Source organism: Hyperoodon ampullatus (assembly GCF_949752795.1).
Source record: "Hyperoodon ampullatus genome assembly, chromosome: X".
NCBI lineage: Eukaryota > Metazoa > Chordata > Mammalia > Artiodactyla > Ziphiidae > Hyperoodon > Hyperoodon ampullatus.
Window position 1 is genome coordinate 88,011,301 of NC_136913.1, and position 12,990 is coordinate 88,024,290.

Consider the following 12,990-nt stretch of genomic DNA (forward strand, 5'->3'; position numbering starts at 1 on the left):
TATCAGTACTTTTTTAGAGCTCTTTAAAACCATATATCATCTAAGTTTACTATAGACTGTTTCATTTTCCACTTTCAGAAATAGAAAATACAAAAATACACTGCAAATTAGATTTAACAAACAAACAAAAAATTAGTCTAAATCGCTTCACACGTTTTCCCTGGAGAAAACCAAGAAACATAAACAAACACACAATAACAACAATAAAATACCACTAACACAAACCCAAACAAGGGATGGATTCTGTAATGCCTGGTAATTGTCTCATTTAAAATAAATTATCTCCCACAGGTAAGTAATTCACTATCACAGCAATTTGAAGAATAGGAGCAGAGACAGCCTCATTAAGGGAAATTACTTTATACACAGGAAACATGTAATTTTTCTTTCACTTTAATAAATGAGGAAAAATAACTTGAGGAAAAGGCATATTGAATACTCTTACTTCACTTGGCTTTTGTTAGCGGTTAAAGTAACTGTCTACTTAGGACAACTCATAACATGAATTTAACTCTTCAATTTATTTCTTCAATTCAGCCTTAAGTGAACAAAACTGAAAAGTTCAAAATCCAAGAGAAGACTCATCCTAAAGCACTGACACTTTTGTCTTTTCTTCAACAGGCTTCCTTTTCTCTTATGTTCTTATTGTGTTCTTAGGTTCTTCTTAGGTTCTTCTTTCTCAGAGACTAGATTTAGGCTTGTCTTTTCTTTCAATTCAATTTTAATTTTTACACACAAAAAACTAAGCTTTCCTGAACTGACACTGACTGTATTCACCTCTCCTTTTCTTCATTGGATGTTCATGTCTTTGTCTAAATTCCCCTATTCTTAACCGATTTCTCATTGGGTAAACAAAGCTAAAAGTTCAAAATCCAAGAATAGACTCATCCCAAAGCATTTCCTCTTCCGTCTTTTCTTCAACAGATTTCTTTTTCTCTTTCTTGTGCTTACGCTCTTCCTTCTCAGAGGGAACACCATGGCTTTTTCCCTTTTTTCGATGCTTAAGCTTTTCTGAACTGACTTTATCTCCCTCTTTTTTCCTTTTCTGGATGCTCTTGTCCTTATCTAGATCTGTATCCCCATAACTCTTTTTCCTTTTATTCTTCGACTGCTCCTCCTCTGGCTTTTCTTCATCTTCCTCCAGGTGCCTTCTCTTCTTATGTTTCCGCATATGACTTGCTTCATGGTCAATGGTATTGTTTTCTGAGGAGAGGTGCTTGTAAACTTCAGATTCTACACTGTATGGGCCAGAATTATTTTCCTGTTGACTAAGGCTCAGGGGTACTGGTTTTTCTGGGAAATAGCCTCTGGTGGGTTGACAGTAGGTCATAGAGTCTAATCTCTGTTTGCTGTCATGAGTTGGTAAGCAATGAGGTAACTGGTTTTCCGCTGCCTGTGAAATACTGTATGATATTGGGTAATTCTGGAAAGTCTCAAATGGGAGTCTCTGCTCAAACATTTTATATCTGGGTCTGGAATCAACCATTTCTCTGTATTTATGGGTTTCCACAGAGCTCCTGCTTCCCTTTCTGAAACAAGTATTTGGTTCTAGTCCTCTGGCTTTCTGCACTTTGATATAATCCTCAAGTTCATCTTGGAAAGAGTCGTATGAGCTCTTTGAACGAGCTGGTAACGAGTGATGTAATTGGCTTCCCACTGGTGAAGTACTGTATGGTCGTTGGGAGGTCTGAGAAGTCTCAAATGAAAATCTTTGCTCACACATTCTTGGTCTGGGTCCAGAATCAACTTCTCTGTACCCTTGGGTTTCCACAGAGCTCTTGCTTATCTTTCTGAAACAAGTCTTTGGATCTAGTCCTCTGGCTTTCTGCACTTTGATATAATCTTCCAGTTCATCTTGGAAAGTGTCATATGTGTCCTCTGACTGAGCTGGAAAGCAATGAGGTAACTGGTTTTCCACTGTTTGTGAAATATTGTATGATCCTGGGTATGTCCGGAAAGTCTCACATGGGAGTCTTTGTTCAAACATTCTATATCTGGATCTGGAATCAACTGCTTCTTTGTACCTGCAGACTTCCAAAGAAGTCTCTTCCATCTTTCTGAAATAAGACTTTGGTTCTGGTCCTCCGGTTTTCTGTACTTTGATGTAATCTGTACTTTCATCTTGGTAAGAGTCTGGTGGCTTCTTTGGATTCTTCACTAGATTGGTAACAATGGATTCTCTGCAAACAAGACAGTAGAAAGTTCTTGTTACTAGATTATTTTATTTGGAATGTTTGCTTTGCTTTCAAAAATATTAGTTTGAAAAAAAATACAACAGAGGCCCAAACAAAATTTTACCTACCTCAATATAAAAGCTAAAAATTGTGACTTTTTGTATGTCAAAGAGAAGCAGCAGGGATAGTCAGATATCTCCTAAGCACCTCACAGTGTTTCACACATAAAAAAATTTTCAGGCCTGGGATGAAGGGAAAGATGGGTACAAAGAAGCAGACATATTTGACACTGCTGTAGTACTTAAAAATATAAGGCATGTTGGGATGTGTGGGAAAGGACCAATAATATTTAATGCCCTAAAGATGGTCTGATCTGAATGTCACATTGGTTTAAAAATTTTTGATTATTAGTTCTCTGTACAGATCTATAAATGTGACAGCTATTTATTCTGGAACCCTGAGATTTTAAAAAAGAGTCTAAATGAAGGTTAATTTGGTGAGTGAGACAACTTAGCTACTTAGTATTCAGACTCAATAATATAAATATTTTCCACTAAAATAATGTAACCGAAATAGTATGCTTTGATTTTAAAAACAACAAAAAAATATACAATAGTTAAGTGCCCCACTGTCCCACTACCTGACTTATCCAATCCCCAATTGTCCACTCAATCCTTTCCTCCTCAAAATAACAAAACAGATTGGAATAAATGTGTATTGAGCTCCAACTATGTGCCAGGTCAGGCACCTTGCACATATTTTTATATTTCATTATAACCACTTTATGTCAGAGCTGTCCAAAGGTACATACTTGGCAGAAAGATAGATCTGGTATTCCAATTCAGTTCTGTCTAACAACAAGACCTTCTTTCTTAGCCACTATACCTCATTGGAAGGATGATGACTGGATCACTGAAACTCTGGAATTAGCCAACCTTCCAGGGATTACAGGGATTATTTGAATTTATATGGTTAGCCTGAGAATGATCCTTTAGCATCTTTCCAAAGAAGGACAATGCTGTCTGGTCAGGAGGTGTGGCAGTTAACCAGCTCTGTCAGTTACTATCATGGCTAGAGAACTCCCTGGGGGATGGAACTAACATACAATATGTTACAAATATCATCAACCATACCCAGGATCAACTCTTAGGGAAATAAATGCCTAGAAAGTTTGTAAAGTACATGCAAAGGTACTTGACAGAAGCCCTGGTCTTTGGTATCACAGGAGCATTTTGTCAAGAAATACTTACTTAATTTGATGTTCACTTCCTTGCATATGGGATCGGAACATTTCTAAAGATGTACAGGTGATATTACAAATATGACAAACGTAGGTTTTCATACTAAATGCTGAAAAAACAGAGAGTTCAAGTTAAGAAGGTCAATAGGAATACACTTCGAATCACATGGCTGGACAGGAATTTACTAGAGATCATCTACTTGAGCCTTCCCAATTTAAAGCTAAGGCCCAGAGAGGTCAAATGACTTGGTCAAAGTCACAAAGCATTAGTAACAGAGATAGCCTCTCAGAGCCCATGTCTCTTAATTTAAAGTCCCAAATTTTTCACACTACACCGCACTGCCTCTTTAGCCTTGGCCTCTTTCCTAAGAAACTGCTATCTGCCTGTTTATTGTTGCTACATGAAAGTACAACAGACACTTCAAATTTAGCATGCCCAATCAATCTTTGCCTCTTAATCCCTCAACCAACCTCTTTTTTGTTTGCCCCTAATTCTCTTTCTACCCAACTAAAACTTGAAACATCCCAAAATATTAAAAACAAATAAAAGCAAATTCTTACTCTCTTACCTGAAATCATTGTAGTGCATTAGTTTACCAGAAGTTATTTCTACAGACAGATTTTAGAAAGGAGAGAGGTTCAGTGAGCCCCACTCTCAGGATAAATGCTGAAAGGAAAATTCTAAAACAAAACCGCCAGTTACCACTTCATAAGAGTCAAGAACTATAGAATAGATATACTAGCTACCTCTCTTCTGATTCATAGGTAGAACAGGAAGCAGGTGACAGATTAAGTTTTATTTTCTTAATCTTATCATCCTTCCACTTTCTCTTTGGTCTGAAGAAATAACTTAATAAATTTCATAAGCTAAGTATAAAAACAATCCCACCCTAAGGAAGAGGCAATAAACTGACGGCTGCAGAGATTTTTAGGGTCAGGCAAGACCATCTTCTTTTAAATCAAACAGCAACTTAATCACTTAAAGGCCACTAAATTAATTATTACTAAGTGTATTGGCCTTGTCTAAGCAAAGATTATTCACAGAAACAGGAGATAATTGTCAAGGAGAAAGAAAGATTTTGACTTTGAAGAACATGAGGACTATGTTCACTATTGACTTATACTCTGTGGTGGGCCCAGGAGAGCCGGTTATGTCAAAGTCTAAATAAATAATTCTTCAAAACTATCCTCTCTTCCTGTGCTCTGATTTTGTGCTTGCCAAGCCACTTCTGATTATAATTTGGTTTCCCATATTACTGATACAAAAAAGAGGATACCCTAGATGATAGATATATATTTTTAAAAACCTCGGAACTGGAAATATCTATTTCTCCTCCTACCATAAATCAATACCAGAATGACAGTGTATTAAACTACAATGTTTCTCAGCCCTCTCTGGTAAGAATCACCTGGAGTGTGAGTTTAAAATATAGATCCCCAGACCCCCTCCTCTGGAGAATATGATTCACTGGGACAGGGAATGTGTATTTTAACAATACCCCAGCTAATTATTGTCAGAGGATGTGTGGAAAAAAACACTAAGGGAATACCTTTCCAGTTCCTTGGTTATTTATCTGCATCTTCCAATTTTGTTTTTGGTTTGTGGAGTCCCTGATTTGAGGCTGATCACCTCTGAAGACTCTGGACTTCCTGCAAGGCTGAGGACTAAATCCAGGACTCTGCATGCTCATAACAACCCTTTTCAGGAAATTATTACTAACCTTATTTAACAGGTGGGAAAATTAAGGCTCAGATTCACTTGGCCAATACCATGTATTTTGAGGGCACCCAAGTTATGCAAGATAAGCAGGAATCCTGGTTTCCTCTAGACTAGTGTTCTTAATGTTAGTTACACATTGGAACCTTGTGGAGAACTCTAAAAATATTCATGTTACAGCTCCACATAAGACTAATTTAATCAGAATCTCTAGGGGTAGAACCAGGTTTTCTTACTTTTTGAAAGCACTCTAGATGATTTTTCTGTGCAGCCACTGTTGAGCACCACTGCCTAGATTATCGAGTCAATGATCTTCATTATGATTATAAACTCAGATTATATTTCAGAGGTTTTACATATTTGTTTAGTGCTTATAGAGTATATTGTATATAATGTTCTCCTCAGTTCCTCCTTGGTTTCTTCATAAATTATACCAGAAGATTATAATATAGGTAATATAGCAGTTTAGAGCAGCTGCAGGACACATATGAAAGATCCAGAGGCAGTTCTGGAACTATGGTCTGCTTTCTATTACCTCAGCCCTTGTCTTTTTCACACACTGATATTCTTTATCTTTTTCTAGGATATAGATATCTCAGAAAATAATATATAAAAATGGTGTAAACCCTTTCTGTTGAAGACATGAAGTCTATTTATTGGCCCCAAGATCAAAATTCCTGGTCTGATCCTACTGAAACCTGCCTCTACTATGTTCCTTACACTGTCCATTCTCCTATCTGAGTCTGCTCCTTGGGCCTGTCAAGTTTTGCTCCCCTCAGCCTTGCTAGGATTCCCTGTTTCTGACTTCACCCAGAAACTCAAGCTTCTTTGCAACCTGTAACTTTCAGAATCATCCATAACCTAACATTTGTGGAGCCCACTTTTCTCCTAATCACAGCCCTATCTCATAACTCCCTGGACTAAGGTCTTTGTTTTCAAAGGATAGATTGAGGAACTGCATATCTTTTATAGTCTAACATTTTGGTTCTCAATCTTGGCTCTATATCATAACCTCTTGGGGAGTTAAAAAAGAGAAAACAAAACACTAATGTGTGGGTCCCAGGGATTCTAATTTAATTGATTTTAGGGATGGCCTGAGCATTGGGATTTCTAAAAGCTGCCTGCATGATTCTAGTATGTAGTCAAGAATGAGAACCATTGATCTAATATCTTAAATGGGGAAAATCAACTGAGAGCTACATGCAAGCAAAAATGCAACTTAATGTGGCATTTAGCTTATGAAGAAAAATAGAAAATGTCCAGTTTACATGTTTTTAAATTACGGCAGGAAAACAAAATATTTCAAGAAAACTGACATTTGTTGAGGACCTATTCTGTGATGGGTACTGTATATACTGCTTCATCTCATCCTCTTTTAATCCTGTGAAGTAGCCTTATTTTCATTTTATACCTGAGGAATCTGAGGTGCAACTGGGCAACTGACTTCAAACATTTCTCCAAATCTATGTTTATCCCACTACACAACACTGCCTTTCAATAAACAATTATCAAATATTGAGAAAAACCATATACTCATTCCTATATAAAGCACTGAGAAGGATATGCAGAATAAAATACAATCCCTTGTCTCAAGGGGGCCAATTCAGTTAAGGGAGTATAATTAATGCAACTGTCAACGAACAGTAATACCTATGAAAAATCAGAGGAAGGGGAGAATACCAAGAGCTAGAGGAGTGAGGGAAGTTGTGATGGACTTTGGAGGAAAAGAAAGATTTGAATTGTAAGGAAGGCAATTAGGGCATTCCAGGGGATGAAAACAATATCAGGTATGGAAGAGACAGAAATGAGCATGATGTGCTGAATTCAAATAATCTGTTCAACCAACACTAAACACCTGTGTGGCACCAAGCATCATGCTAGATGCTAGAGGTACAAGATGAATAAAATAGGCAGGTTGCTCACAAATCCAAGTGAGAAACAGACACATGAACAGAGGATTTCAATCTCATTTGGTAAAAGGTAAGAAAAGTATGCTTAAGAGGTATGGGAATTCAAGGAAGCAGAGGCACTTAGTACAATATGGGGGTCTGAAGAGGGCTATTGGAAGAGATGATGCCTTTGTTAAACTTGGAAAAATGAAAAATAGTTAACAGTTAAAAGAGTTGAGAAGAGTACTGTAGGCAGAGGAAATAGCATGAAAAAAAACACAGAAGTGTTTACAGGAACTAGTTAAAATTTGGAATTGTTGCAGAATAAAATATAAGGGGACGAGATGGGAGAGGCAAAACCGCCTTTTGTGATACACAAAAGTGTATCACATCAAAGAGACTTTTATATTATGCTAAGGAGCCTAGATTTTTATTCTGTGGGCTGGGAAACCTTGAAGTGGTTTAAGTAGTAAGTAACATGGTCAGCTGTGTGTTTTAGAGAAATCTCTCCTCTAACTGCAATATGGAGGGTAATATTAAGAGGAGCAAGCCTGGAAGTAAGGAGACCACAGTTACATGAGGCAAGAGATAAGGAGGGCATGGGCTAGAAAGGTCACAGCAGGGGTAGAGAGAAGCAGGGATATTGGTGAAATTTTTACCATTAAAACAGACAAAATTTAATGCCTGAGTGAATGTGGGAGATAAGGGAGAAGGAGGAATCTAGAGAAGTCTAAAATACCTCTCAGCATAGTTTGGTGACTGAGTGGGTGGTGATCCTAACTGAAATTGGAACTTCATAAGGAAGTACTATTTTAGGAGGTGGGAGAATAAGCATTGGTGAGTTTGAATTTGGACACACAGAGTCTGACATATCTGTGAGATTTTCATGTAAAGGTGTCCAATAGGCAGTTAGATATGGGAATTTGAAAGGCAGAAGATAGGTTAATTCTGGAGAAGTCAGGGATGGAGGTTAGTTAAGACAATCAGAGTGGGTGAGATATCCTGAGGATAATGTATGGGTGGGCATAGCAACACCAACATAATGATAAAAACCCTGGAGAGCACCACTCTTTAAACTAGATGATAGAGGAGGAGGGGGTCCATGAAAAATCAAGAAGTAAAGGACAGAGTTGTAAGGATGAACAGGAGGGAGTGATGTCAAAGGAGGAATGTTTAGTGAATGGAGTAAAGATGGCCATTGGATTTAGAAATTTAGAAGTCACAATAACCCTGTGAGGGACAGTTTCAGTGGATCGGTACAGTGGTGGTGTGGAGGGCTGGGGGAATGAGTGTCAACAACTGGTAACGACTTGAGGAGTGAATATCAGTAAAGACAGTTAAGAGTATATTTGAAAAACAAAAACAACAACACAACAAAAAAAACTTGGCAAAGAAGAGAAGGGGAAAGTGTAGTAGTTAAAGGGAAACTCAAGGTTAAGGGATTATTTGGTTAAGGCAAGATACTTGGTATCCACATTTGATGGCCACATTTTTCTTGATGAAATAAGGAATAAGCTTGCCTGAATGTTGTGAGGAGGGGGAGTGCTAAACAGAAGAGAGTCCTGCAGAGTGGTGTAGGCTTAAAAATCACTGCTGAAAGGAAAGTGAAGGAAAAGGAAAAGTATTAAGTAGGACTAAAAGGCCACAGAGATTGGATACTAAGACTCTGTAGAGGTACCCAATCTCTAGCCTTATATAATTCTCCATAGCATCACTCAGTGTTCTGAATGTAAAAGTAGAACAAGTGGACTGTGGAATTGATCCTGGGTTGAAATCTTGCTACTAGGTAGTGAGAGAATAACAATGAGGTATAAGTAAAGCCTTTCAGAAGGTGGTTACAGCATTAAAGTGTGAGATGATGGTAGTGAAAATGCAATGGAAGGATAAAGGAAGGAGAAATAGTTCTAAAAAGACCTGATAAGACTGTGGATGGATAGGAGATAGGGAAATTTAGTCAAAGATGCCCTCAAAGATTCAAGTGTGGGTGACTAATAAATAGTGGTACTACTGGCAAAGAAAGAAAACTTGGTAAATTTAAGGTGGTTTTAGGGAAGATTATTAATTCAATTTTAGATATGTTGAGTTACAGGTGAAGGTGAGACATCTAAGTGCAATAATGGGGCTAGAAATTAGTAAAATAAACAAAACAAATACAGTAAATTAAAAATACATACATACTTTATTTCCATATCATTATGGTAGCCATTCCTGTGCTAATAAGATCTGGACTGAATGAGGGACATGAAGAGAGCAGTAAGAATGATGAAGAAAAAGAGAAAGAGATTAGATATAGTAGAAACATATATAAACAATAGCAGATAGAAAAGAAGGCAGAGACAGAAAGAAGGGAGAAAATGGGTGAAGAGTGAATATAGTTAAAGTGGCACAGGTTAAGTTGTTTTTGTCTTACTGCTTGCTCACTTATAATATGGGCTTCTGATGTAGCTGTTCTTTGCAATTCTCATTAGCTACTTTAAATTCTCCAGCTTTTTTTTTTTTTTTTTTTTTTGCGGTACACAGGCCTCTCACTGTTGTGGCCTCTCCCGTTGCGGAACACAGGCTCCGGACGTACAGGCTCAGCGGCCATGGCTCACGGGCCCAGCCGCTCCGCGGCATGTGGGATCTTCCCAGACCGGGTCACGAACCCGTGTCCCCTGCATCGGCAGGCGGACTCTCAAGCCAGCTATTTTTTAATCCTCAAATGTTTACTGTTATCAAAATGAAATAGTCAAGGCAGGGTTGAAAATCTGTTCTTTGAGCTTCATCTTCAGAGGCTAGTGTAAAATGACTTCAATGACTGGATTAAATTATGCTGATGGGCTTCCCTGGTGGCACAGTGGTTGAGAGTCCGCCTGCCGATGCAGGGGACACAGGTTCGTGCCCCGGTCCGGGAGGATCCCATGTGCTGTGGAGTGGCTGGGCCCGTGGGCCATGGCCGCTGGGCCTGCGCATCTGGAGCCTGTGCTCCGCGACGGGAGAGGCCGCAGCAGTGAGAGGCCCGTGTACCGCAAAAAAAAAAAAAAAAATTACGCTGATGATCAGCACCTGCCTCCCCAGCCAGATGAAAATTTCACCAAAATCCTTCTCTCAATCTAATAACCTTGAAACTTCAGAGTGCTAAAATGACCCTCCTTTCAGAAGGGACCAAAGTGCACACATTTCTCATGGCTGACACACTTCTCAGTTCCAATTTACCTAATGCTACAAACTAGAAGCCACTTATTTCAGATCACCCTCAGCGTAGCGATGGGAAAAATACCCTAACAAGTGGAAGTTTGTCATTTCTCCAAACATCTACGACTTTCAGAAGCCCTACCACTTCTATTTCTACACTTGCCTAAATCAATGTTCTTTAAAATCCTAGATAAAAATACAGATCTCTATGTAACTTTTGGGGACATGTTGAATCACATTAAGCAGAAAACTTAATAGTACAAACACAGGGTTAGCACTCAATAAATAAAGGTTAATAGTTCACTGATTCATATATTAAACTAATCTCTATTGAGGTAGGCCTACTCTGTGCCAGTTTCTATCTCTAGTACTGGAAATATAGATGAGTTAGATGAAGTCCCTTCCCTCAAAGACGTTACATTCTAGTGGGAGATAAAGACACAGGGAGAGATAATTAGATATTCAGGTTAAGGAAGCACAGAAGATAAGCCTTGAAGGAAGTGAAAAGGCTTGAAAGAAGTGAAATGAGTAGGAGTTGGTCAAGAAAAGAGGGACACGAAGATGTTCTAGGCAAAATGGCAGCATGAAGGGCACGGAGACAAGAAATGGGGTAATGGTTTCTGGAAACCATAAGCAGTTTGTAGATTCTGACCCACATAAATCATAGCAGGAAGTAGCAGGGAATAAGCCTGGAGAAGGAGATAGGGACAAGATGGTAGAGAGCTATGAAGCTTAGATTTTTATCCTTAGAAAATAGAGAAATAAGGACTTTTAAGCAGGGGAATGACATGAAAAGATGTACACTTTAGATGAAAAACTCTAGTGGTTAAATTGAGGGTAGATCTGGGGAGATAAAACTGATGGCAAGGAGAATAGTTAGAGGTTGTGGCAATATTCTAGAACAATGCTTCTCAAAATTTATTGTGAGTACAAATCACCTAGGGATCTTGTTAAAATGCAGATTCTGATTCAGTAGGTCTGCAGTGAGGCCTGAGATTCTTTTTTCTAACAAGCTACCAAGTGATGTTTATAATGCTGGCCACAAACCACACTTTGAGTAGCAAAACTCTAGAAAAGATGTTGAGGGCCTGAACTAGTGTGGGAAAAGCATGGCTGGAGAAAAGGTAACAGTAAGATTCAGGAGGTAAAACAGTCATGGCTTGGTGCTTCATTAGATATAGGAAGTGAAGTAGATGGTGCTGTGGGATTTACAATTAACTACAGGTTTCTACTTTGAATGACTGAGTGGATTTGAAATGGCTATGAGGTATACAGGTGAAGAGGTAGCTGCTCTTTGAATATATGAATCTAAAGCTTTGCAGAAAGGTCATAAGCATACAGATGAGAGCTGAAATCAGAGGAACAGATTAGATCATGTTATAGATTAAGGTCAAGAATGGAACCACGGGAATGCCTACATTTAGACAATGAATTTAAAAAAGAGCCCCCAAAGAAAACAGAAAAGAAATAGAAACACGGGAAAAGAACAATAGCATAAGGAGTTACTAATGACAAAGAGTAGAGCTTCAAGAAGGGAGTAATGAACATTTTCACATTAAGCAGAAAGGTCTAGTAAGGAAAGAATTGAAAAATAATGGTGAGGAGAGGAAAAGTGGGTGGAGAAGAGAATATGAAAAGGGAATAAAATATACTAGTAGTGAGAAGGTGCCTGTGGGAGAAAAATGAAAAAACACATGGTTAGAAGAGCAAGTAGATCACTCCAGTCAGGATAAGAATCTTTACTGCACCTGAATTCTTGCCACTCTTTCTCAGCTCCTTTGTTCATCCCCTCTCCTTCCCACTGCTATCAATCTAAATCGTATCTTCCTCTATAAAGATTTTCTGAACCATGATGTTTGGCTCCTCTGGTTACCAAAAATATGTACACAAAAATCCATGTCTGCAGCCTCTTGCAATGAAGTATTATTAACCTAAGTAGTTATACACTTGCCCCTTCAGGGAAAATAGTATATCTTCATTTGTATTCCCAAGAATAACTAGCCTAGCACCTAAGAGACACTTAAGTCATACTTAGTGACCGAATGATATAACTACATGATACTAATTTAAAATACTTCCTTATGTACCTATGATATAACATGAAACCGTGGTAATACCTATATTTTATTAGTAAGAGTCATCTAAACCTTTCTGGGTCTCATTTTCTAGAAAACCAACAGACAGACCTATATGGACTCAAAAGTCGTTACTTATCGAAAATTCTATGATCCCATGAGTATTATCAACCTTGTATTCAGTAAAAGCAAAATAGTATATACATAAGCCAGTATGTTTTATAAAATATAAACTTCCTAAGAAAGAGATTTGGGATATTTTTACTATTTACCATTTGCATCTGATTTTGCTGGGAGAGCCTTCTTTCTTATCTTGTCTACAAACTTCTTCCTAGCTTCATTTCTTTTGTGTTTTTTCCCAACATAATGTTGTTGAGCCATTAATGGACTATTGAAGGAAGCAGGACAGAGCTTGCAATACTTGTTTGGATTATTCAAATCCAAAGCACTGCTGGAAGAGGAAGGCATAGTCTCGTCTTTAATCCCACCTGGAGGAGGCTTGACAACAAGGGGCTTCAGAAAAGTTGACTCTGCAGAAGTAGTAATAGGCACACCTGCTGAAATAGTCATAATGAAAAGTGATCAACATGTGTCCAGCTATTAGAGCTGCATTTATTATGAAGTATTAGGGAAAGTTAGAGTTCTTTAAAAACCTACTATCTCTGGACTTTTTCCATATAGGGCTGTTGGATAAAGGTACTCAGGCTAAAAAGAATTTCCT

At 38.2% G+C, this 12,990-nt stretch overlaps 1 protein-coding gene across 3 annotated transcripts in view; it reads right to left on the reverse strand.

Annotated features, from left to right (window-relative positions):
- Positions 1-455: 455 nt before the first annotated feature.
- Positions 456-12,990, reverse strand: part of ZMAT1 (zinc finger matrin-type 1) — a gene marked incomplete at its 5' end in the record, with an annotated part of 33,252 nt that continues 20,717 nt past the window's right edge. For 2 of the 3 annotated variants that reach the window (XM_079726888.1, XM_079726887.1), the window contains 3 exons: positions 456-2,180; positions 3,425-3,524; positions 12,758-12,826. In XM_079726888.1, the coding sequence (XP_079583014.1) occupies positions 866-2,180; positions 3,425-3,524; positions 12,758-12,826 (1,484 nt within the window). In that variant the 3' untranslated portion in view covers positions 456-865. The remainder of the gene's footprint in view (positions 2,181-3,424; positions 3,525-12,757; positions 12,827-12,990) is intronic. The other variant, XM_079726889.1, reaches the window with a different exon arrangement.